This window comes from Pseudochaenichthys georgianus, chromosome 13 (assembly GCF_902827115.2).
Source record: "Pseudochaenichthys georgianus chromosome 13, fPseGeo1.2, whole genome shotgun sequence".
In the NCBI taxonomy this organism is placed as follows: Eukaryota; Metazoa; Chordata; class Actinopteri; order Perciformes; family Channichthyidae; genus Pseudochaenichthys; species Pseudochaenichthys georgianus.
Genome location: NC_047515.1, coordinates 6,645,421 through 6,672,053, shown reverse-complemented (window position 1 = coordinate 6,672,053; position 26,633 = coordinate 6,645,421). Strand labels below are relative to the sequence as shown.

The following is a 26,633-nucleotide window of genomic DNA, read 5'->3' as shown; positions in this document are numbered from 1 at the left end:
CAGCTCACAATCTGTTATTATAACAGAGGAACATTTGAAGAGCCAATGATAACGCTTCGCTTAAGCAACAGTCTTACCAAGGCATTACAATCAAATATATTACCCTGCATAAATCACAATATCTACTGATGGACATGTGAGGGATAAGGTGCAGCAGGGCGGTCATTATGGGTAAAAGAGCACCCGACAGGCTCCTGATCAGCATGAAGCATGAAGCACATTATCCCGCTTATTACAAGGCCACATTCTCAACAAAGTAACAACATGAATCCCAATATTAATTTAAATGCTTTTATTGATTTAGAAAATGTTTTTATTGATTTAAAAAATAGTATTATTGATTTACAAAGTCATTTTATTGATTTAAAATGAAATGCATCCGCTAAGAAAAATAGTCCGTTGTTACCGTTTGAACTACGAAGCAACGGCAGGAACTGCTTCGATAGCATTTTGGGATATAGATTACAGATTTGAAAACATCGTTGCTTGCTTTAGAAGTAGCACAATTCATTATGTCAAACCTTGGAAAGTATCTAGATATTCCTGCCCTAATGCCAAAGTAACTGGCAACTGAATATGTTTTGCCGTTTGATGTCTGGACCATTACGTAGAAAGGCCGCAGCTCCATGTTGATGGTTTCTGCCCCGTATCTGATCAGTTAGTCTTTAAATAGTTTCATAGCCCATAATGTGGTCCGTCTTTTCGCCTCTCTTACTTCTCCGCTGTTTTCTTGTCCCTCTTATCTTTTTATTTTCTTCACTGGGGACACATCAGCCAATAACCATTCATCCTGTGCTCTCCAAATATATTAAAATAAATATTAAAATCCTCCATGTTGCTCTCAGACGGGAGACAACGGAAAACTAAAGAAAAGCAAGCAGTTTGCTTTCCGGCCAAACTGTATACAGTTAAATCGACTGGACTTCTTTCTGTAGATGTGAGCGTCCTTAACAACGGACAATAAATCCTTGACAGCGGTCTGTATTACTGGATTAACAACGTGTCACATGTTCTGAATTGACCAATCAGAATCAAATATTCAACTAAACCATGTAATAAGTGGGGATAGCGCACCAAGAAACTCAGCGATGAACCAGCAAAGACAGTGAGGATGGAGTGGATATTAACAATGATAGATTTTAAATGTGTCAATACGTTTTCAAATACGTCATCCGGATAGTCTATATAGGCTACTGTTATTTCAGTTTGTTGGTCTATTCTGTAGTTTTTGGAATGTATTGCATTTTTCCCAGTGAGACTTTTCTTGATATATTTTCTACAGTGAGCAAGTTTAGTTTGACATGATGCTCAAAATGTAATGCATACATTCTGAATCTATTTATTTCTCATTAAGCGTGAAACGGTCTACATGGATGACATTTGATAATGTCAGACGCTATAGGCCAGTGTATTGTCTCATGGTTTATGCAGTTAACTGATGTATTAGCCTACTCTTTACTGCTGTATGTTCCTTCACTTATGGCGCGTTTCCACTGCAGCGCGGAGCTCGCTTTAAGCGTGCCGAGCCGTGCGGGGCCCGTTATTGGTTGCGTTTCCACTTGGCCTATTACCGGCTAGCGGGTCCTAATTCACAGTTTTTCTGGCCCCATAAAATCGTGATTCTAGGGCCAGGAACAACCAGGCTGAGTCGGGCTGAGTATGCTAAACTAGAGAGAGAATGGCTGGCAAGGGGGCTACAACTACAACAAGATGAACATATTTGACCGTGATTTAATTGTAATACCCTCTACCTTTGCCTCATCGGTGCTCTCAGCCCTCCCTTCCTCTGACTTGTTCCAACTCCTGCCTCCAAACTCTGCTGCAGAAACTCTCCTCTCTACTCTCTCATCCTCTCTGGACTCTCTCTGTCCTCTCACATCTCGGCAGGCTCGTCAGTCCCCTCCTGCTCCCTGGCTAAATGATGCACTTCGTGCTAATAGAACCGTCCTTAGGGCAGCAGAGCGGAAACGGTGGAAATCCAAACACCATGACGACCTCCTAACCTATCAGGCTCTCCTCTCCTCTTTCTCTGCTTCGATCTCTCAGGCAGAAAGCACTTTCTTTCAAGATAAGATCAAATCTTCCTATTCCAATCCCAAAAAACTATTTTCCATCTTCTCCTCCCTCTTGGACCCTCCCAAAGCCCCTTCCCCCTCCTCCCTTCTGTCAAGCGACTTTGTTAACCACTTTGAAAAAAAGGTTGATGATATTCGCTCTTCTTTTTCTGACTCACCGCTGGGTCACCAGACCCTCCTTCCACCCGCACACTAACCTCCTTTTCCCCTCTCTCGCCAAGTGAGGTTATTACCCTCATTACCTCTGCCCGCCTTACCACCTGTCCTCTATACCCTATCCCTTCAAACCTCCTTCAGACTATCGCTCCTCATATTCTACCATTTCTCTCCCATTTCATCAACACTTCTCTAACTTCTGGTCACTTTCCAAACACCCTCAAGGAGGCAAGAGTCAACCCTCTCCTAAAGAAACCCACTCTCAACCCGTCTGATGTTATAAACTACAGGTCTGTCTCTCTACTCCCGTTCCTGACTAAAACACTTGAACGTGCTGTCTTTAAACAACTCTCCTGTTATCTCTGTCTGGTTTCAAGGCAGGTCACTCCACAGAAACTGCTCTCATTGCTGTCACTGAGGAACTGCACACTGCCAAAGCAGCATCCCTCTCCTCTGTCATCATCTTGTTGGACCTGTCTGCTGCATTCGACACGGTGAACCATCAGATCCTCCTTCGCAGTCTCCAAGAACTTGCAGTTTCAGGCTCTGCACTTTCCCTCCTCACCTCATACCTCAAAGACGGCACCTGCAGGGTTACTTGGAGAGGGTCAATTAACTACAGGGGTCCCTCAGGGCTCTGTTCTTGGTCCCCTCCTCTTCTCCCTGTACACAAACTCGCTCGGATCAGTCATTAGCCTGCATGGTTTTTCATACCACTGCTACGCTGACGACACCCAATTAATTCTGTAATTTCCCCGCTCAGAGACCCAGGTTGTCGCACGCATCTCTGCTTGTCTAGCTGACATCTCTCAGTGGATGTCTGCTCATCACCTCAAGCTCAACCTTGACAAGACTGAACTGCTTTTCCTTCCGGGAAAAGATTGTCCCACTCTTGACCTGACAATCAACATCGGCACCTCTGTTGTTTCCCCGACTCAGACTGCAAGGAATCTGGATGTGATCCTAGATCCCTTCCTACATCCAGGACATGGTTAAACTGTACACCCCAGTGCGTGCACTACGCTCTGCATCAACCAAACGACTCGCTGCACCCTCGCTGCGAGGGGGACCCAAGTTCCCATCAGCAAAAACACGTGGGTTTGCTATCCTGGCTCCAAAATGGTGGAATGAGCTCCCCATTGACATCAGGACAGCAGAAAGCCTGCACATCTTCCGGCGCAGACTGAAAACTCATCTCTTTCGACTCCACCTCGAGCGATAGAATTACTAACAAAGAACTGCTAACAGAGCACTTATATACTAATAAAGGACTGGCGTATCTATAGCCAGTTGAGTAGCACTTGAAATGTTTGGCTCTATGAAACCTGATGTACTTATATGATTCTGTTTTCTTCAAGGTTGTGTCTTCCTGGTCGAATGTACTTATTGTAAGTTGCTTTGGATAAAAGCGTCAGCTAAATGCAATGTAATGTAATGTAATACACGTTTCAAAATGATGCCGAAGTACACACTGATACCGGTTAATAAAAACCATGAATTAATGCTTTGACAAGTCTGCAGACAGACGGCAGGCGAAGCACCTTTTAAAATGCGTGTTTTCTAAATGGGGATTGGCTAAGCTAACGCAGTATATGCTCCGACCGTCCACACTCACAACAACGGCCTATACGGACATTAATAAACCAGCGACTGTATTCGCCATGACACAGGCAGTCTGTGGTTTGTACTTGTTTAACTGTTGTCTAGTTTCTGAACAGATATGAAGAGCTGTGAGTGCTAACAGCTAACGGCTGTGTTGTTTTTCTGGGGCTCTCATTGAAGATTACGTCACGGCTCCGCCTACACTGCGTTACTATAGATACTATCCCAGTTCCTAAACTGTAATGGGAATGCGCCATAAAGTGAGCCAGTCCTAACGAAGCCGAGCCATACCGAGCGAGGCCGTGTAGTGGAAATGCGCCATTACTTTGTGTTTAATCAGGCCTTTTCTCCTGTACCCTGTGCTTTGTCCCTGTAAGAACCTCGTTTCTGAGGACTCTGCAGGGTAACAACTGGCTGTGCGGCTAATAGCACTGACTGTTATTTTAACAGCATGGAGGACTGGTAGGAAGCGCCGCAGGGGGAAATTAGCTGAATAAACTGAGTGATATTGCAAACCAGCCAATAGAGTGGTGCAGGAATGAGTCCTTAACTATAAATTAGTCTGCATTTTTGCACTCCCTCGTCTCGATGTCAACCCTTTTTTTAAACGTGTTTTTTGATAAATGCCTGAAATAAGGTCTGTGGTTAATATAAGCTCAGGAGATATTCATGTTTTGTGCTACAACATAAAATAGGTCAGTAAACTGGTGATATCTGAAGCTTTAACGTGTCTTACAAATGCAGTTGCTAAAAAGTGACTAAATTAAACGTCTAAAAGTAATCATGCCAAACACCTAGGTGAAATGTAATCAATCAATCAAAGTGTATTTATATAGCCCAATATCACACATTTTACATTTGTCTCAGTGGACTTTACAGTTTGTAAAAAAAATAGCTTTTTAGCTAAATTGCATTAATGCTTCAACTTTTATAAAAGCAGTGTCAATATGTGGAGATTATCCTTTTGAACAAAATGTCAAAGTATCAAAATTGTGTATTTGACACATACGTTGTTTTCTACAATATTCCAAAAATGATTTTTGTCTAGGGAGCTATAGTGATGCTAACTTCCGGGTTGCCCTGCAAAAATACGCTACTTTATAACTGCACTAATTTATAACTGCCACAGGTTTCTTAAGACTCCGTCCCTCATAGACACAAAGAGACGTCTAGACAGCTTGGAGGAACCTAAAAAACTGAAAGAAGGGATGATGTGAAGAGGATAACGATTAGGCATGCACAAGTGTAAAAATGCTGTTGAAATTTCTAGAGTTTCTTAGTATACATTTTCTTTTTTGATCATTGGTTCATTAAGTATACAAACAACTTCAAAATGTATAATGAATATTCTAAACGTAATCAAATATAAATCACTAAAAAACACTAAAATCATCAGCATGTATCAAAACAGTTTGACTAAAAATCTAATAGAAATAGAATCTATAGAAAACAATGGCTTTTCAGAAGGTAGTTTTCAATATTTAATTGATAATTTTTTTTAATGATTCTCTACATAATGTGTAGGTGTTGAGATTATACAATGGCTGTATGGGTCTTTTCAGGGGACTAGCAGATCATTTTACTAATGGATAACTAAGCAAGAATAAAATATCATCTGTTACACTCTTTATTGCATCACTTTTCTTTTGTGGAGGAACCAGAGAAGTAAACCAAAAGGGAATTACTTTTTTCCGTCAGATTTGCTCAGTCAGGGTGAATGGAGACATAAAGAGTAAATGTAAATATAGTTTTGATTTTGACATCAAGGCTCTGCTGTGCTCTGTTCTCTTCTCACTACCTGAGAAGCATAATTTAAGTCATCAAAGGCAGAGCAGGCAGAGATTAATGCAGTCCACCATGGGGGGCCATGCAGGAACAGAACCACGGGTGGGGGGGGGGGGGGGGGGGGGGGGGGGGCTGTGGCTTGCAGCATATGAACACTGAGTCTTACTGCTAAATAGACCCCCCATCTGCAGGTGGAAAAACATCATGAGCTGGGTCACAGTTTTTCTTTTGTTTCTATCACATTTGAATGAAGTGTGTTTTATAGTTGTGTTTGTTTTAGGCAGTTTCATAGTCTTCTATGGTTTTGGTCATCTTTCCGCACTCCTAACATTATAAGCACAATTTTCAGTGCTCCCATCAGCTCCCACTTACTTACGTGAAGGTGAAGTAAATGGAAAAAAGATTTGTCAAACTCAGTTACAACTTCCTACCTAAACTTTGATCTGTTGTACCATTCTTACTGTAGATGTGTGCAGGCAGATCTCCTGAGCATTGAGAGATTATTGGGGCGGTGGTGGCGAAGTCCATAGGGACTTGGCTTTGCAACTGGAAAGTCACCAGTTCAAGTCCCGGCAAGACCAAGTGCTACCGAGGTGTCCCTGAGCAAGGCACCGTTCCCCACACAGCTCCCCGGGCGCCGTTCAAAATGGCAGCCCACTGCTCCTAACACTAGGATGGGTCAAATGCAGAGAAACAATTTCCCCACGAGGGATTAATAAAAGACCATCTTAATCTTAATCTTAATCTATTGCCATTAACCTCAAATTGAAGATGTTTAGATAATATGTAAGAATATGTGAGTCATTCTTTGAGGATGCTTTCTGTCACTGTTAGTCTTATAGTCACACTATGTAAATAACCTGCATAATGAGTGGTTAACTTAGGTGAAGCCAGAAGCAAACCAACACGTATAGCTTCTTTATTTTTTTTTAAATGTACTGAATCGATTTAGTTTAAATGTTACTGTAATTAATGGAGAGTGTGTATCCATTTTGCCAAATGACTCTAGGTACTGATGGTTGTTTTTACAAAACAGCTTCAACTACACAATATACTTAAAGGGAAGAGGAAGTGGCTCATAACACAATGTCTGAGATACTAGTTTGCATAGTGATCATGTTTGCCAACAGTTGCCTATTTACACATAGCTGAAATTAAGTAACCTATTATTTAATCATAGTTGTATTTCGGTTTGTTGAAAATTTTCCAGAATTCACTCCACTTTTTGCTTGGTTTTATCCTTCTCTTTAGCTTCTAAATGCTACAGATTTTCACGTATTAATCACTAAGTTAGTGCTGAGCACATAGTGTACTGTAGTTTGTTGGACCTGGAACATTCAAGCCATTTTTAATAAAAATCTACTTATGTGTGCAACCTTAGTATAAAGTATTGCCTCTGTATACATGGGGTTAAACCTCCAAAATGAGTTGAGGTCCTATACATTCCAAAGTAGCCCATTGCTGCAATGAACCTGCTAAATTATTCTTGATTCCCTTTCTTCTAGGCTGCTGATCAAAAATGGTAACAGCATAGATGCAGCTGCCCTGTATGATTCATATCAGGTGGAGTATCTTCCCAATGAAGGTCTGCTCAGCACATCCAGGTATCTCTTCGTTGAGCTAATAACAGACGCTACAGGCACATCTACTGGCATCGCCATCAGATACCAAGGTAAGTACCACCGCTCTGTTACCATGCTATGCTAATGTCATGCTAACGCCATGTGGGGCTCTTGCTTCACTAATTGTATAAATATGGAAAAAACATGACAACACACCCTATCACAAAGTATTAATTTATTAAAAAAAACTTGTAAATAGTGTAAGCAGAAACAGTCAACTTTCCAACAACTGTTGCTCCTCTGGTGGTATTATTGTCATTGGCGTTATTGCAAAAAACATCTGGGCCTCAGGAAACAACGGAAGAAGAAAGCTCAATCTGAGTGCTATGATAAAGGCAGAGTAAATAAACCAGTAGTATTAAGAAAGCAGATGTACTTAATAGGCGCAAACAACTTCACGGCGTATACTGCCACCCGAAGTCCCCAGCTTGACTCGGCGTTACACTGTGTGGGATCGGTCGATTTGTGTGTCCGTCAAGGAAATCTCGGCCGGCAGCCATGATGGTCTGAAACGACCAATGGACACTCGAGAAATCACTAAGGACCTCCCCATCAAGAAAAAGTAATATTGTAAATAGAGAGATTTTCCAGTTTCTTATATTTTTATAAATAGTTGGTTGAAAAAAAAAGTGTGAATGCTCAATTTGTATTTGTACACACATGAACCTTGTTATGAAGTCATTATTCAGTCCTAATGTATCTCAGTCCCTGCTGTGGTGAAAGTAGAGTGATACACACCTTTTTTTATTCAAAATTTGAATTTAATTTGCTTCATTTTTGACATGAATTACACATTTATATACAGTGTAATTCAAATATTTCACTACTTTTGTGATCCTAAGACATTGGTAACCAAATCTAAAACACCAAAAAAAAATTGGATGACATTAGTACATTTGTGTTTTCACAAGAGTTTCGAAGATTTTCCGAAAATCTGATGTCAAATGTTAAGCTTTAGAGCTACTTATCTCATCACACAGTGTTCTAAGGTGAGTAATTTGCATTTATAGCAAGACCAGAGATTGTCCTGAACATTTGCATATGTGACACATGGGGTGCCATGTTATAAGAAGTACATTTAAAAGGTGATTTAAAGAAACATCTAAAAATCGAGAAAATACCCTTAGATTCCAGAGGGTTAACTGCATCCTGTAATAATCTCACCAAAATAACAAATAACTATTCTAAAACAGTCAAACAATCCATCCAATAATTCTAGAGACATTTAAAGAAGCCTGGGTTAAGCTTTTTGATGGACTGATGCCATAAAACATAGCTCTCTTTATACCTTAATGTCTCCTCAGTTAAATTTGATGCAGGAGAGGGGACAAAAATCCCATTTCTTAATCACTCTCGAGTTAATCAAAACTAATTATTCACTTCCATTGCTGCTTTTATTTCAGCTTTCGCAATACACAAATTATTGGGTGCATTTTGATGCGTTTTTTTTTTTAAATGTGTCTTTTTTTATCTGTTGCTTTTGTATCCATTTAACTGAGTAAGTAGTACTAAATCTTCTCTGCTTTGAAATAAAATAATCAGGCTTTCAGGGGCACACAATACATTGTCAGCGTCTACGTGCATGTGCATATACCTTAGATTTCATACAATTTATTTTGACGAAGTTTCATCTAATAGCTAGAGTGAGATGTATCTTAGTTTCTCTTATCTTTTGCCCTCACATTTGTCTCAGCACTAACCATCAGATCAACAGCTTCTCTCTGCTCTGTGAGGACCACTAGGAAATACAATCAGTGTAATCTGTTTAGGCCTCGGCTTGACTGCCACAAATGGGATTAAGTCTAAAGAGAGCAAAGGACCTCATTATGGCCATTAACAGCACATAATGCTCAGTTAGTCTCCAACAGATGTAATGCTTTCTCCTTTATCCTGACCAACCATTCCCACCCTGGTGAACGGCCATCAGCATTCATGAATATTCATCTAGCCATTTCTAAATGCCACTCAAGTGTTTTCTTTATTTAAGTTTGTGAAAGATTGCAAACAATCCTATATTTCTAAATGTCGCTATTGCACACAAGACATCCTTATTTTCCCTGATGACACATTTCTACAAAAATGAAACAAGCATTTCGTTTTAGGCTATTTAAATGGTATGACTACAATTCTAGCAGTTGGAGTAACATCATCCTAACATCAGCATGTTAACATGCCTGCTAACATGCTCATCAGACTATGTTTACATGTTGAAGGTAAACAGTTTACCTTCTTAGTTTAATATGTTTGAATTCTGACATCAGAATCAGACTGTATATAACATGATTATATAAAAAGGCATGCACATATACAATCATTACAATTTACAGAAGAACACATTCTACTAGAGAATGCCATTCCTGAAGAAATTGCTAGTTGGAATGCTTTATGCTGAAAAGCTGACGCCAAACTGCTATGCTGAAATGTAATGTGTAAGAAGAAAGTGAAGAATTTAGATTGAAATGATACATGAACACTCGGGGCTTGAATGTGTGATGAGAGAAGAAAAGAAAGTAAAAAGGCTTGGAAAAGCAGCAGAATATTTGAACTGCAAACTTTTGCACTAATTTGATGGCGAATGATCTGTCGCCATGGCAACAGTATTTGATGACACCCCATAATACGCTTAGATGTGTTGATGGCTGCATCGTTACCAATGAAGTTTTGGGCCGTTTGGAGCATTTTCACTGAAGTTATGAGAAAACCGTGTTTCATAGAGAGCGTTATGTTGCCAAGGCAATGGCATTTGAAGAATCTCAAAACTGTTACGTAGATGTCTTCACGGCTGGACTGTTAGCACACATGTGAAGTTTGAGCACTTTTTGACAATTTTCATAGGAGTTATAGCAATATCGTGTTTTACGGTGAGGGATGCGTTGCCATGGCAACAGCTTTTGAGGAAAACTCACTAATGGCACATAGACATGTTGAAGGCTGGACCATTAACCATTATCTGAAGTCTAGTGCTGTTTTGAATAGGAGTTAGGACAACATCGTTTTTTTTGGCGAGGGATACGTTTCCATGGAAACGGCATATGGTGAGATCTCAGATTTGGCGTAGAGCTGTTGAGCCATGGAACGGTGATATACAGGTGAAGATTAGGGGACGATTGGACCGTGTCCATTGGAGTTACAGCGACATCGTGTTTTATGGCAAGGGATACGTTGCCATGGTAACACCACATTATGTAACATCAGATTTGACGTAGAGCTGTTCAGGGCCACAGTTTTAACCATCATATGATGTTTGGTGGTGTTCTGAGCATGTCAGTTGGAGTTATGACATCATCACACAGGTGTTTGTGTTTGAGGTGATGACGTTATCAAACACCTGTGTGTGTGTGTCCAGAGATCACAGGTTACCATGGTGATGTGCAGTAATCAGTGAGAGGAGAGCCTTTCCATTGTTCTGAATGAGAGATAAACCTCTTACATGTGAACGTTTTGTTGAAGAACTGTAGCAGATATCGGTGACATTTCAACGTGTGAAGCATCTCAGGACCCTGACGAGCATCTCAGTCTGCTTTTGTGTACTTTCTGGTCAATAATGTGGCCTTTTTGGCAGTTTAACTAAAGGTGTGCGGCTGCTGCTGCGAGGAAAGATCAGGCTGAATTTACAATGGGCCTTAATGGAGACATGTTGAAAGTTTTTGTCACTTCATGCCCTCAAGAGGCATTTTGTTTAATTTGTTTTGCTTAATTGTTTTTATTCTCCAACCTAGGAGAGGTTTTCCTACGTTTTTCATGAACAATTATGTCTCAGGAGTGTAGGGTTTGGGAATTATGGCAGGCTTAAAAGAAAAAAGATGAAGGCGAATTTCAAGCTGTCCACTCTAGCTGTGACATCACACACTTTAGCCTTAACGAGCTGCGCAATACACACTAATGTTAAAATCTGAAGAAGGCCTCTGTACCAAGGTCTGAACAATGTTTAATATTTCTAAAAGTATCAATCTGATTTAAAAGCTGTGTAACACGAATCATTTCAGAAAGATGTGTAACATTTTAAAGTTGGAATGAGGTTTCTGAGTGAAAGTATGAAGGAACAGTTAGTAGTTGAAGTCGCATGAAGATGTGTCAAGTCTGAAGAGTTTCTCCATTGACTTCCATGTTAAAAATGTGATGAATTATGGGATCTCGGGAAATATGAAAGTTATGAATGAGAAAAGTAATAGCAATCGATTCCCAATCGAGCTGAACGTTTTGATGTTTGAACAGAGTTTCTGCGATGTGGAATGTGGGAACAGAAGAGGGACAAAAAAACCTGGCGGAATAAAAATAAGTGTAAAGAATGTGTGCGTAGTAGTTGGAATGCTGTATCGGCATTCCCACTAAATTAGATAGTAAGATAGTGTATAGTGTGGATAGTGTAGACATTCACCTACAATTCAACCTCTGGCAGCCATGAATGCCAGAACCACATTTTGTGTCACCCATTCTTGAACAAAATGTTGGACCGAATGACATCACCAACCCTAGAGCGATAATCCTTTTACACAAGTTTTACAGATATTAGGAATCTGTCTGATAAAAGCTCTTCCATTAGCTTTTCAAACATATGGTGTTATACATACAGTTCTTTGCATACACTTTAACCACTCTTATCCAAATATGTTCACTTTAGCAACGGCAAGATTGTATTGGAAAATGATATGTGCACAATACGTTCATAGCTATACATTTAGAAAAACACATCTCGACATACTTGTTATTATATAACATTTGTTCTGGGCTTTCACACATATCCGATAATTGTCAAAATGTTCCCAAATGTAAGATGATTTCAGTGAAAATGTATAACGATAAAATCCAACGACAAAATGACATGACATTTTTTTAATTGTAATAAATGGTGTTGATGGCAATGGTCTCCTCTTTGGCCAAGTATCTTATAGGGATGCGTAACTTCTGACGTTCTTTCTGATAAAACATCAGTTCTTTCCTCGTCTTTGCTCATTCTTCACTGTACAGCCTTTGCAGCGGGCCACTGCTACGAACCCTTCGTTAAGTACGGTAACTTGACCAGCAGCGACAACAGTTGGGCAGTCGGAGCTGTGGTTGAGTTTGCCTGTGACCCTGGCTATACTCTGGAACAGGGGTCCGTCACCATCGAATGCATGGACCCCAACAACCCCCTGTGGAACGAGACCGAGCCTGCCTGCAGAGGTCTGTATATCTATTCCTGGATTAAAGAGTCCCATCAATGCTCAATGCGATATGTTTTCATTTCATTTGGTAAATTAAACACCTGAACAGGATTACCTTAGAATGAGTAGACAGTGGATTAGTCACTTGCTCACTGACATTTCAGCAGTACGAATGTTGGCACTGTTATTACAGTTTAGGTCCAGCTTTTCCTATAATGGGTGTTACAATGGGCCTGAAAACACACAAGCATTCATCATTTTTTTCATGATCAGACGGGACCTATGAGTTTGCAGTTTTTGTCAGTCAAAGAAAGATATGTTATTACTGGCTTTTAGGTACTGTATTGGATTTGTCTTTTTTTACACTTTTGACAACCAGCTCTATTACTCTATGTGTGCTGATTAAATGAGCCGTAGCCTCACAGCATTGCCTGACTAAATATCCCTGGTGTGTGTGTGTGTGTGTGTGTGTGTGTGTGTGTGTGTGTGTGTGTGTGTGTGTGTGTGTGTGTGTGTGTGTGTGTGTGTGTGTGTGTGTGTGTGTGTGTGTGTGTGTGTGTGTGTGTGTGTGTGTGTGTGTGTTCCAGCTGTGTGTAGCGGCGAGATCACAGACTCAGCAGGAGTGGTGCTGTCTCCGAACTGGCCCGAAGCCTACGATAAAGGCCAGGACTGTATCTGGGGAATCCACGTGGAGGAGGACAAGAGGATCATGGTGGACATTCAAGTGTACGTAACGTTTGATCCGCCCTCTCACACTCAGCCCTTTGATGTTTGTGAAACGACATCTTCACAAACTTTTTTCTTGACCCTTTGGAATATAATCATAACAAATCCCACTTCATCTCCTGTGCTTATACGTACGCCGCTTCACACTGCGCCACAGAAGCAGTTTGAAGATTCCAAAGAGCCACCTCACCATGACTGGTGAAAGGCATTAAAAACACAACACGCTGCTAATGAAAGCGCTCGGCTTGTGAATGAGATGCGTGTGTGCCACACAGACAAAGGTTAATTAGGTGCAACGGAGAAAACTAATTATATCAGGGAGGGTTTGTTTGGCAGTCCCCCCCCCACCACCAACATACCCCCTCACCCCCCCTGCTGTAATGGCTGCCGTGCCGAGTAGAGGGTGCAAGTGTACAGCATGGGAGTGTGTGTTTCCCGTGATTGCGGTGCCAAGGTAAAGACACAGAACAACACGCCCCGCCGTGTCAGAGCCCGATAAGTCAGTCAGCCAAAGAAAATCATTTGCCATTTGCAAGCAAAAATAGGAGGGGGCTCATTTGCATTGGTTGCATCTTAAGCCCTGTTGTCTCCCCCCCCCGCTCTCTCTGAACAGCACCTGTGCTCTTGGTGTACCTGTAGAGGCATTGATTAATGGCTTCCTCTGCTGTTTGAAAGAAAGTCTGTCAACATAAGTAATTGCTGCTTCACTTAGCAGAGCAGGTGAATTGAGTAGAAGTGAAGGTATTGTGTGAGAACATTTAGCCTGAAAAGACGAGAAGTGTTGTCACCCTACTACCTGTGTCTTTTTGTTACCTTTTCTTACTTTACCTCTACATTGTTGGTCGATTCGTAAGCCTGCATCTGGTATGTTGTTGCTGTTAGGGTTAGGGTTGCGTTACACCTCAGAGATGCATTTCAGCTGCTGAAAAATCACCCGGTGGCCTACTGATTATGTGCGTAGCAAAGAAACGCCAACGTGCCAGGTTCAAGTGCAAGTTGTGGTCATTAAACGTCATTCGGGGTTCTGCAGAATTGTCCAATATCAATGTTCTTTGTGGTGAGAGGGCTAAAGATCAATGTCAGAAGCTAGAATTGATTATGTGAAAATAGTTTGACTGCTTCCCTTTCCAGTCTGGTGTTAATGTGTTCATATAGTGGTCAGTGATGACGTCTTTTTGGAGGCTCACCAGGGAATTACCTTCACAAGGGCTCCTTCGGCTAAAAGCGAATGGGTTTTTCTCATTGGATCTGTGGCATATACACGTTTATGATAGTTACTCGTTTTGTTCAGCAGGATCATTTCAATCACCACTTTTACAATTTTTCTACAACGTCTTTCTATAAATGAGATACGTCAAGGTCACCCCCCCATTGAAATCAGGACCGCAGAAAGCTTACACACCTTCCGGCGCAGACTGAAAACTCATCTCTTTCGACTCCACTTCGAGCGATAGAATGACTAACAAAGAACTGTTAACAGAGCACTTATATACTAATAAAGGACTGGCTTATCTAAAGTCAGTTGAGTAGCACTTGAAATGCTTGGCTCTATGAAACCTGATGTACTTATATGATTCTGTTTTCTTCAAGGTTGTGTCTTCCTGGTCGAATGTACTTATTGTAAGTCGCTTTGGATAAAAGCGTCAGCTAAATGTAATGTAATGTAATGTAATGTCACACGGCTGGGCTGCAGTCTAACCCTAACCACCGCTAGACTGCAGGCGGCTAATGTTTGGCATGATGCTTTTAGACCTTCACGGAATGTTTGTTCATCAATTAGCATGGAAATGCCACTTGGTGACTTATTCATGTCGTAGAACAGAACGTAAAAATGGTTCTTAAAGTTATGTTAGCGACTGTTTTTTTGGGCGTCCAACCAAAACACGTTAGTTATTGATTGTTAGTGAGGTTTCACTGTCTCTGTTTCCAAGAGAGCACTCGTGGAAAATACCAAAACCTAGATATCCGCAGAGAGAAGAGTTCTAATTTAGCACTTCTTACTGTTTCCGCATATGCCTAGCAGCAGCATTTAGGTGAGGCTTATCAATAGCAGCTGGTCTCCCAGAGCCGTCGGGGTTAGACAATGTCCAGAGATATATGAGGCCTTTAACAGATCCCTGGATATCGGTTCCTCACATTCCACAGACATCTCTGCAAGCACATATCTCCTCCTCCATCTGTGCAATGGCAGTCGGGACATTATCACTAGGGTGTATCAAATGACTTTTATAGATGGCCTTCAAATGAAAGAGGATGGAGTGAAATGTGTGATTAAAGTTAAAGGATGGGAAGTAAAAGTAATGAAACCACCCTCTGTCCCACACACTATAGCCTGCTGTCCGCTGCTTCTGGGTGGAATAACACTGCCTTTAAAATAACAGCTACTGTTACTATGCTAACTAGCCTGCATTTTAAAAAGGATGCACATTGTATGGCGATGTCAGTTTGGTTAAGTGTGCCTTGAGGGACTCATTTAAAGAGGCTTTATGATGCTTGGGGGGTGTTCCCTTTCCTGTGTTATATAGGTCTTTGTGCATGTAAATGTTCTGCAAAGGCTAAAATCCCAAGTGCCCTCCAGAGAGCGTTTTCTCCCCCCCCCCTGCCTGAAACACCCCCATTGGACTCCATTGTTTATAGTGATATCACTATGTAACACTTGCGCTTCTATTGGCTAGCGCTCCAACACATTGTACGTGATAGGCGGGACATCTCTAAAGAGTTGACCAATCACCACAGAGCCGGCCAACTAACCAATCAGAGCAGACTGGGCTCTGGTTTCAGACAGAGGGTGAAGAGAGGTGCTGCAGCACAGGCAGTATGAGAACAGTAAAGAGCTTTTTGAACATTAGAGCATGGAGATGTTACACCCCGTTCCTTTCAGACGGGGAGACATGATCACAAGAGAGAAAATGGTGTTTCATCACATACATTTACTCAAGTGAGGGAATTACCCGCAAACCCCAAATGTGTTGGTGGAGACAAACAAAAGCAATGGATCTCAGGATCGTAGATCAGACATTTAAATCAAAACGTCAAAACGTAAATATTAGTTATCTTCACAGTTTAGTATTTATATACCAAACAATCTTTGTGTCTAATGTAATATATGATCTTTTTAACCACATTACATATTTTATCACAAGAAAACATGAATTACTTTCTTTTATTAAAACAATCTATTACAGAGACAGGTCAAGTAGAGGCACAAAAAGCAATTATGAAACCTGAAATTGAGCCTAATAGGGCCCCTTAAATTATTAATATTTTATGTTTTACCCAATTTGCCTCATATGTTCTAGTGATGTCCTCGATTCTCAGGTTTCTAGTCTTACAGTATGTTGTTTAGGTGGAACAGCATAGCCAGTGTGATAGTTATTTATGCTGGGTTCCGTTTATCTATGTTAATAATTGCAAACACACAACATTTGAATGTGCCTTCTTTTGTATGACAGGGTATATTCTTTGTCCGGGAAAACAATAGCTGTCATAGACCATTCAGCTCGGACAGATTTTGCCATGACGCTGGAAATAGAACTCTGAAAGATATTTAAAAAAAGACATTATGTATCAAATATTTGTCAAATATAGGGAAAGGTGCTATTCAATCTTGTATTGTTTCTTTTTGAATGTTCTGACAAAAAATCTATACTTATTTAATATGATTATAGTTAGTCTGTTTCAAATAGTGCAGGTTTATTAGACCCGCAACAAAATGGATGATTACCACATTTGTATAGATACGACACATCAGTATCCTATCTTTTAGGAGAAACACAGAGCAAATAACTGTGAATGCAAATATGTTGCCAATGACATTTGGTTTATTATATTGCAAATAATGCAATACCCTCTAGGTTTGCATCATCAACAATAAAGAAATAAAATATCTGTTGCCAAAGTTAAAGGTGGGGTAGGTAAGTTTGAGAAACCGGCTCGAGATACACTTGTTGTTATATTCCATATTATATAACAACAAGTGTATCTCGAGCCGGTTTCTCAGATATTCATTGCTATCGGGATGTTAAGAGCATTCCGCTCTTAACATCCCGATAGCAATGAATATCTGAAGTGCTTTGACAAAATATCCATTATCATCTGTGGAAGCTGTGGCGCTGTAAAAAGCTCGACCAATCATCTGAGCCGGCCCGGCTAAAGTAACTGGATGGCCTACCTGCCTGTCAGCCTTCCATCTGTGCACACACTGATCTCGTGCCCTCATTGGTCATGTGCGTGTGTGTTGGAGGAGGGGCTCTGTAAGCAAGTGGCAGATTTTTTCCGGCTGTGTATTTTCAAATTCTAGCGCACTCAAGCTGGTTTCTCCAAAATGACCTACCCCACCTTTAAGGTTTTATTATTAAACTATCGGATGTAAAACTTAAATGAAGATACATTTCAATGACAAAGCACCTATTTTCATTATTCCAATTGTCTTCATTCTGGACAACGTAATGTATGGCCGTAGTGGTTTGAAAAATGTTGATTTCATTTAAATGTTTATTTGTTTTACAACTTTTTTTTTTTTTTTTAAATGTTCATGATTTTACCAGTGTATAGGGTGAACCATTAGGCTGTGTAAAACCAGCCAAAAATAGTTCCAGCCATTCTCCCGGATATAGCAAATGATGAAGTGAATAGTTGGAGTCAAATGTGTTGGCAGCCGGTCCCGGGGGCCAGGCCAAACTCAGCCCTGGTTTTTTTCAAATTGAACTAAATGAAATTAGTGTCAGGGAATGGAGGCTGTGATTGATTTCCTTCTACAGATGCACTGCAGAGCCGCACAAAGTCTTGTTTAGCTTAATCACAACACATTTGACGCCAGCCGGCAGTATTTCTCAATCCGCCTCGATCTCTGAGCAGGTGAGAGGCTTTATCCGTTAGCAATCAAATAAACATAGAACACAATAAGTTTAAAAGACTGCACAATCATTTTAACATGCTTGCTAGAACTAGCTTTAGGCATTCGAAGGGACACAACATTTCTCTAGATAGGCCCATGTTCAGGTTTCACCTCTCCTGAGATGAAAAGTAGGATTTAATGAGTCACTATGTTAAGGTGGGACGACTTTTCATTCAGAGTTGTAAATGAAAGTCATAGGAAGAAGAAAATAATGATGTCTTGCACATTAAGTTCCCAGTAGTGAAAGTGTAATGCTGTCGATGCTGGTAAAGGTTCTGCCCTGATCTTAAATTCTGTTTTTGACACAGCGGACCATGATACTTAAATGTGCTCTCTAAAATAAATGGTAGGAACAGCTGACACCAGTCTCGAGCGGTTTATCTCCAATTGTTTAGACGGAGAGTTTACAGTCACACCTTACCTTAATAAAGAACAAAGCCTGCTTCCACTTTCAGGTTAAACAAAACATTGGCTTTCACTTCAGGATTGATTAGAATGGTTTACTCATTACGTTCAAGGCACCACATGGGCTAGCCCTGCCATAACACTGAACTTTCTTGCACCTATCTGTATGCATGCAATCTCTCTGCAACTAATCAGAACTAAGTCTTTAAACTGAAGGGAACTGTGCTTTTGCTGCCAGGGCCCACACACTTTGGAACAATTGTCGTGTATGCAACCTAGCTGATTTCATTTGAATCAATACGCAAAAACAAATGTTACTACTTTAAATACAATCATTTGTTGTACAACATTTTGTATTTGTTGGACCTGTTTTCTCTCATGGAAAAGGGGTGTCGTGTGTTGAATCACTTTGTAGCCCTGTTTTTAAAGGAGCTTTATGAATAGTGTTATTATTTGCTTTTACTCCTAAGGCACGTAATACACGTCAGTAAAGATTGTGTGTGACAAAAATAAAAAACAATCTGCCTATGGAAAGACAAACACTCCCCATTGCAGTTTGCATATTTTCACAACCTCATATTGCTGTCATATTCCAGTGTTGGGTAAAAAAAGAATTCGATTCAATCCACGCCTCTTGAACCTTTGATTTTCCGGCGTTCCCTGAGTGATTAATAGCTCAATCTCAGGCTGGCTAATGACTTTTATCAGGAGCCGCTGGTGATTAATTAGCAACAGCAAAGAGCATGTCACTGCTTTATTCTTGCTAAGCCATTTCTTCAATGCTCTAAATCTTCTCTCTACAAAGAGATAGCTCAGCCCCAGGTGACATTTCAGAACAGCTTTGAGGATTGTAAGAGTTGCAGCTTTAAAGGCTATGGTCAAATCAACACTATACATGACCCTTTGACAGTTTAACTGACAGCAATTGTGGTTATTCAGCATGATGTGGATTCATTCATCCCACAGATGGAAATGTCTGTACTCGTCTTTTTTGACATCACAATTGCTGTCAGTCCCTCAGTCAGGGAAGAACATAGCAGGTGTTTTAGAATATTCTGTAACTATTATAGGAAAATTCATAATTTTGGCGACATAATAGTCTTATTTTTGTTTTTCGCGACAATTGGTCATGATAACATTTTACTTTACACTTCTGTTTGAGAGATTTAGGTGATGTAAATACTACTACTCAAATATGTCGAAGCGTTATGAACCCATAATGTCCTTTGTCCAACTTTTTTATACTCTCCAGCAGGGGTATTCAACTCAAATTCAACGAGGTCCAGTTAGACAAAATGTCCCCATGCAAAGGTCCGGAACATCAAAATGTCTAACTTGCTTTATGAATTAGTGTGATATTGAAGTAGCTGTAGCTTTATCAACGTCTGCATGTAATCAACAACTGACTGCCAATCAAATAAAGAAAGTACAATTCAAACACAACTATTTATTGTCTATTAACATTGAACTACACAGATATACAATACTGTGGCTATGTGTAATGTTCCTCTCGGGCTGCATTTAAAAATAAATAATAGCTTTTGAAAATATGTGCATCTTAAAAGTGCTTAATTTTAGATAAATAAAATAAAGTGTAGCAGCAGCTTGAGTTTCCCTTTTTCTTTGTTAACCGTTTCACATCATGACCTAACAGTTTCAGACGATTATAGAACAATATCAGTCTTTACACATCATAACAATTGAACAGTTTTAAAGTTTCTCTTTATTTCCCTCTTATATTCCCACTTTGTTTTAATTCAGTGCGAGAATTGAGCTGGAGCTTGTCCTGCTAGGAGTTTAAATCTGGCCTGAAATGGTGTCAGGGCCATTCTCATACACATGCAGGTGCTCATTGGTTAGCCTCGGAAGCCTGCCCTGAACGATGTTTAGTTTTAATTTTGATCCTGGTCGACTGATCATATCGGGCTCTGAGACTGCTTATTTTGTGTGACCTCAGTTCTGACTTGAGAGGGAATGTTTGGTCAAACACTTTGTGTTTTGTCTCATAGTGGCGTTTTGGCACTTTTAATGAGCGCCACGGTCTCTGAACAAATGAGATACTGGCTCTGTGCTCCCAGTGGGCAGGATGAACATGAACGAGTCCACTCAGGGTTCAAAGCTCTGTTCTCACTGTCCACTTTCCTCTTCTTGGAGAGCGCCATGTGTCATTATGTGTCTCTCCCTGTCTGCCGCTAACTCGCCTGTTCACTCTGCTCTCCGCTTCTCTCCCTGTATCGCTAATTATTCTCTTCACTCACTTTCCTCTCCGCTTCTCTCTGCCGCGCTCTCGTCTCTTCTTCTGTGTTTCTCTCCCTGTATCGCTCACTCCTCTCTTTCGCCCCCTGTCGGCGGCGGTTAAAATAGAATCGCCCCGCCAAAATTGAAATCCCCTATTAATGTATTGATTATAGGTCCGGGTCCGTATAGGTCGGCGTCTGGGTCCGGATCCGGACCGCGGTCCGCCTGTTACCGATCCCTGCTCTACAGTTTGTGATGGGGACGGACATGACTAACATCAACTTTTGGGGTTTTCTACAATTCATGAAGCTTTTAATGAAGGAAAAAGTCAGCTCCAGAATACCTAATAAACCTAAAAAGTATTCCATTCTTTTGTCCTGTCTGGTTTCACTTTTTGTCTTTGTGTTTTGCTAGTTTTACGATTGTTTTCCTCGATGATTGTATGCCCCGCCCTCATACTATCCACCTGTGTGTTAACACCCTCCCGCCCTTGTGTTTTTGCCTGACCTCTCCAGCGGTATCTTCATTAGTTTGGGTCATACTGCATTTCACGCTTGTGAATTATCGGGACAAAGAAGGTGGTGAATTATATTATTGGCTTATTGACTAACATGCAGAGCTGTGTAGCTCAAGTTATAATTGGTCAATGCGATGCTTACACACACAATGGGACCCAGATTAGCAAAGTATTAACTAGCTCAGTCACTGTCAAATGTATGCAATAGAGTAAAACGCATTATACTTGATTTCTATCTTGTTGGGGAGTTGAAGTATTCACCTTACAAACGTCTTTTTTATGCACACTATTTAAGTAAATGTACAGCATTAGATTCCATAACTAGAGATTACACATGAATACAAGGTCTGTGTTATGAACTGCAGAACATTTAGTTTTTTATATATAATTCTCTCATAAGTCACCCAACGATATGAAAAGTAAATCACTTCCCTTTACACAGCTGTCCTTAAGTCGCACAGATGTGTTATTGAAAATATTTTGGTGGCAATCCCCCAAAGGGGATGAGTCATTATTAGCACTGTCATTGTGGACAATAAGAATAATAGCCTGGCTGAAGAACTACCAAATGTCTTTAAATATGAATGATGCAATCAACACGATCTCACCTTGTGGATAGTCACATTACTCCAGCAATGGTTTCCTCGGGAGCAAACAGGAATCACGCTGCTCCTCGTGAATAATGCAATAAGAAACCTTGGATTCACCTGGAATTGTCTTACATTTAAAAATGCAAGAACCCATTGTGAGGTTTACCATTAACATAACGATCTGTTTGCTCACGGAGCAAAGTGGCATGGTTGTGTGTGAAGGGTGTGTAGAGGTGGTGCCGTTTGACCTGTGGGTTAAGGCTGCGTCATTCAATGCAAAATCGTTTTTTTTTGCATTTTAAAAACGATATTGTTACACAGCATACATAACAACATTAGTTCATGTTAAATTGTTAGTATAATTAGAAAAAAAAGGATTTAATTAACTGATAACAGAATGATCATTTATTCTATTAAGTACATTAACTGTCACAATTGCCATTTGTAATGTTTTGTGTTGTTTATCTCACATTCTTTTCTCATCTATTGTCAAAGATATGAACTCGAATCATGGTTATTCTTTCCATATACTTAATTTACCAGATCCTTCCTTTTTGAGTTTATTAAAGCTGGGGTAGGTAAGTTTCAGAAACCGGCTCAAGTGCACTAAAATTTGAAAGTGCACATCCGAAAAGAATCCGCCCCTTCCTTCAGACTTCCTTACAGAGCACCTCCTCCAACACACATGAACGCGCACATGACGTCAGCAGACTGGTGAAAGTGGCCGCCTGTTGCTGGAGAGTCATTGAAGTACTGCTGCAATGCACGCCCAATGAGGGCACGAGATACATTTGTGCGTGCACGAGATGGAAGGCTGACAGACAGGGCGACAATCGTAATACTTTTTACAGTATTACGGCTTCCACAGATGACATTTTTTTTATGGATTTTTTGTCAAAGCACTTCAGATATTCATTGCTATCGGGATGTTGAGAGCATTCCATGGAATATAACAAAAAGTGTATCTCGAGCCGGTTTCTGAAACTTACCTACCCCACCTTTAAGTTATCATCTTTTAACCAATTATTTGTCATTGTGCTTAATTATTGCCACTCTTATTACAAGTAAAACATGTTTAAACAAATCGATGCAAGAGAAAGTTTAAAGGTGAGGCAAACGAGGAGTGAAGTGCGTTTACAACCACCTATTTTTATGATCAAAAATGTAGATGGAAAAAGCTAAATATCACTAAAACAGTTCAGGTTAGAAACTAAACTTGGTAAATTGGTGATTCTGTGATATTCCTGTTGCAGGTTGAACATTGGGAAGAATGACCTGGTGACCTTTTATGATGGAGATGACCTAACAGCTAAAATTCTGGGTCAGTATGGAGGATCGAAACCCAGATTTAAGCTCTACACCTCTACCGCAGACCTCACCATCCAGTTCCAGTCCGACCCGGCAACCAACGTGTACGGCTATGGCAACGGCTTCGTAGTCCACTTCTTTGGTAAGTCATAGAACTAGTCTTGGCTTTAAGAATATGAAACTCTTCCCACGATATTCAGATAATAAATACATTTTTGAAGCTTGTTAATGCAAGACCTCTCTGAAGAACCAGCACCTTACCGTGGTAGAGAGGTTTGTGTGCCCTGATGAACCTGGGGGCTGTGTTGTCTGGAACCTTGTGTTCCTGGTAGGGTCTCCCATGGCAAATTGGTCTCAGGCAAGGGGCCAGACTAAGATTGGTTCAAAAGACCTCATGAAAGAAACAACAAGAAGTGAGGATACCCGGCCCGGAGGAAGCCCGGGGTCCCCTTCTGGAGCCAGGCCCAGAAGGAGGACTCGTCGGCGAGCGTCTGGTGGCCGGGCTTGCCACGGAGCCCGGCCGGGCCCAGCCCGAAAAGGCAACGTGGGCAACACCTCCGCTTCTCCGTCCCGCGGGCCCACCACCTACGGGAAACATCGATGGGGTCGGGTGCGCTGCCAGAAGGGTGGCAGTGAAAGCGGAGGGTCTCGACGGACCAGACCCGGGCGGCAGAAGCTGGCTTTGGGGACGTGGAACGTCACCTCTCTGGGGGGGAAGGAGCCGGAGCTTGTGCGGGAGGTGGAGCGGTACCAGTTGGATCTGGTTGGGCTCACCTCTACGCACAGCGTCGGCTCTGGAACCTTACTTCTGGATAGGGGTTGGACTCTATTCTTCTCCGGAGTTGCTCAAGGTGTGAGGCGCCGGGCGGGTGTGGGGATACTCACAAGTCCCCGGTTAGGTGCTTCGTTGTTGGAGTTTACCCCAGTGGACGAGAGGGTCGCCTCCCTACGCCTGCGGGTTATGGGGGGGAAAACTCTGACTGTTGTGTGTGCTTATGCACCCAACAGCAGTTCAGAGTATTCGGCCTTCTTGGAGACCCTGGAAAGAGTCCTGTATGGGGCTCCTGAAGGGGACTCCTTAGTCTTGCTGGGAGACTTCAACGCACATGTGGGCAATGATGGAGACACTTGGAGGGGCGTGATTGGGAGGAACGGCCCCCCTGATCTGAACCGGAGTGGTGGTTTGTTACTGGACTTCTGTGCTAGTCATGGATTGGCCATAACAAACACCATGTTCGAACATAAGGATGCTCATAAGTGTACGTGGTACCAGAGCACCCTAGGCAGAAGGTCCATGATCGATTTCGTTATCGTATCATCGGACCTGAGGCCGTATGTTTTGGACACTCGGGTAAAGAGAGGGGCGGAGTTGTCAACTGATCACCATCTGGTGGTGAGTTGGGTCGAGTGGCGGGGGAAGCCTCTGGATAGACCTGGTAAGCCCAAACGTGTAGTTCGGGTGAACTGGGAACGTCTGGAGGAGGCCCAAGTTCAGGAGGCCTTCAACTCACACCTCCGGCGGAGCTTTTCGGGCATTCCTGTGGAGGTTGGGGACATTGAACCAGAGTGGTCGGTGTTCAAAGCCTCTATTGCCGAAGCCGCGGTGGGGAGCTGTGGTCTCAAGGTCCTAGGTGCCTCAAGGGGCGGTAACCCTCGAACCTCCTGGTGGACACCGGTGGTCAGGGAAGCCGTCCGACTGAAGAAGGAGGCCTTCAGGGATTTGTTATCCCGGGGGACTCCCGAGGCAGTTGCAAGGTACCGACAGGCCCGAAGGGCAGCAGCCTCATCCGTGGCCGAGGCAAAGCAGCGGGTGTGGGAGAAGTTCGGAGAAGACATGGAGAAGGACTTTCGGGCGGCACCAAAGTTGTTCTGGAAAACTGTCCGACACCTCAGGAGGGGGAAGCAGGGAACCATCCAAGCTGTGTACAGTAAGGATGGGACGTTGTTGACCTCAACTGATGGAGTGTTGGGGCGTTGGAAGGAACACTTTGAGGAACTCCTGAACCCGACAACTCCGCCCTCTATGTTAGAGGCAGAGCTGGAGTATGACGGGGGATCAACACCAATCTCCCGGTGGGAGGTCACTGAGGTCGTTAAACAACTCCACAGTGGCAAAGCCCCGGGGGTGGATGAGATCCGCCCGGAAATGCTGAAGGCTCTGGGTGTTGAGGGACTGTCATGGTTGACACGTCTCATCAACGTTGCGTGGAAGTCGGAAACAGTGCCGAAGGAGTGGCAGACCGGGGTGGTGGTCCCCCTTTTCAAAAAGGGGGATCAGAGGGTGTGTGCCAATTACAGAGGCATCACACTACTCAGCCTCCCCGGGAAAGTTTACTCCAAGGTACTTGAAAGGAGGGTCAAGCCGATTGTCGAACCTCAGATTGAGGAGGAACAATGCGGATTCCGTCCTGGTCGTGGAACGACGGATCAGCTTTTTACTCTCGCAAGGATCCTGGAGGGGGCCTGGGAGTACGCTTATCCGGTCTACATGTGTTTTGTAGACTTGGAGAAGGCGTATGACCGGGTTCCCAGGGAGTTACTGTGGGAGGTGCTGCGGGAGTATGGGGTGAGGGGGTCTCTACTCAGGGCCATCCAATCTCTGTACTCCCAAAGCGAGAGCTGTGTCCGGGTCCTCGGCAGTAAGTCGGACCCATTTCCGGTGAGGGTTGGCCTCCGCCAGGGCTGCGCTTTGTCACCAATCCTGTTTGTAATATACATGGATCGGATTTCGAGGCGTAGTCGTGGGGGGGGGGGTCTGCAGTTCGGTGGAGTAAGGATTGCACCACTGCTTTTTGCAGATGATGTGGTTCTGATGGCTTCATCGGTCTGCGACCTTCAGCACTCACTGGATCGGTTCGCAACCGAGTGTGAAGCGGCTGGGATGAGGATCAGCACCTCCAAATCTGAGGCCATGGTTCTCAGCAGGAAACCGATGGACTGTCCACTCCAAGTAGGGAATGAGTCCTTACCCCAAGTGAAGGAGTTCAAGTATCTCGGGGTCTTGTTCTCGAGTGAGGGAACAATGGAGCGTGAGATGGGCCGGAGAATCGGAGCAGCGGGAGCGGTATTGCAGTCGCTTTACCGCACCGTTGTGACGAAAAGGGAGCTGAGTCAGAAGGCAAAGCTCTCTGTCTACCGGGCCATTTTCGTTCCTACCCTCACCTATGGTCATGAAGGATGGGTCATGACCGAAAGAACGAGATCGCGGATACAAGCGGCCGAGATGGGTTTCCTCCGCCGGGTGGCTGGTGTCTCCCTTAGAGATAAGGTGAGAAGTTCGGTCATCAGGGAGGGACTCGGAGTTGAGCCGCTCCTCCTTCGCGTCGAAAGAAGCCAGTTGAGGTGGTTCGGGCACCTAGTTAGGATGCCACCTGGGCGCCTCCCTAGGGAGGTGTTCCAGGCACGTCCAGCTGGGAAGAGACCAAGGGGTAGACCTAGGACCAGGTGGAGGGATTATATCTCTTCGCTGGCCTGGGAGCGCCTTGGGATCCCCCAGTCAGAGCTGGTTGATGTCGCCAGGGAAAAGAAAGTTTGGGGCTCTCTGCTGGAACTGCTACCCCCGCGACCC

General features: G+C 42.6%; 1 protein-coding gene across 1 annotated transcript in view; it reads left to right on the top strand.

The window, feature by feature from the left end:
- Nucleotides 1-26,633, top strand: part of LOC117456936 (seizure protein 6 homolog) — a 263,764-nt gene that overhangs the window by 208,378 nt on the left and 28,753 nt on the right. Inside the window, 4 exon segments of the mRNA XM_071205276.1 lie at nucleotides 7,124-7,290; nucleotides 12,209-12,403; nucleotides 12,972-13,110; nucleotides 23,011-23,207. Of these exon segments, the coding sequence (XP_071061377.1) occupies nucleotides 7,124-7,290; nucleotides 12,209-12,403; nucleotides 12,972-13,110; nucleotides 23,011-23,207 (698 nt within the window).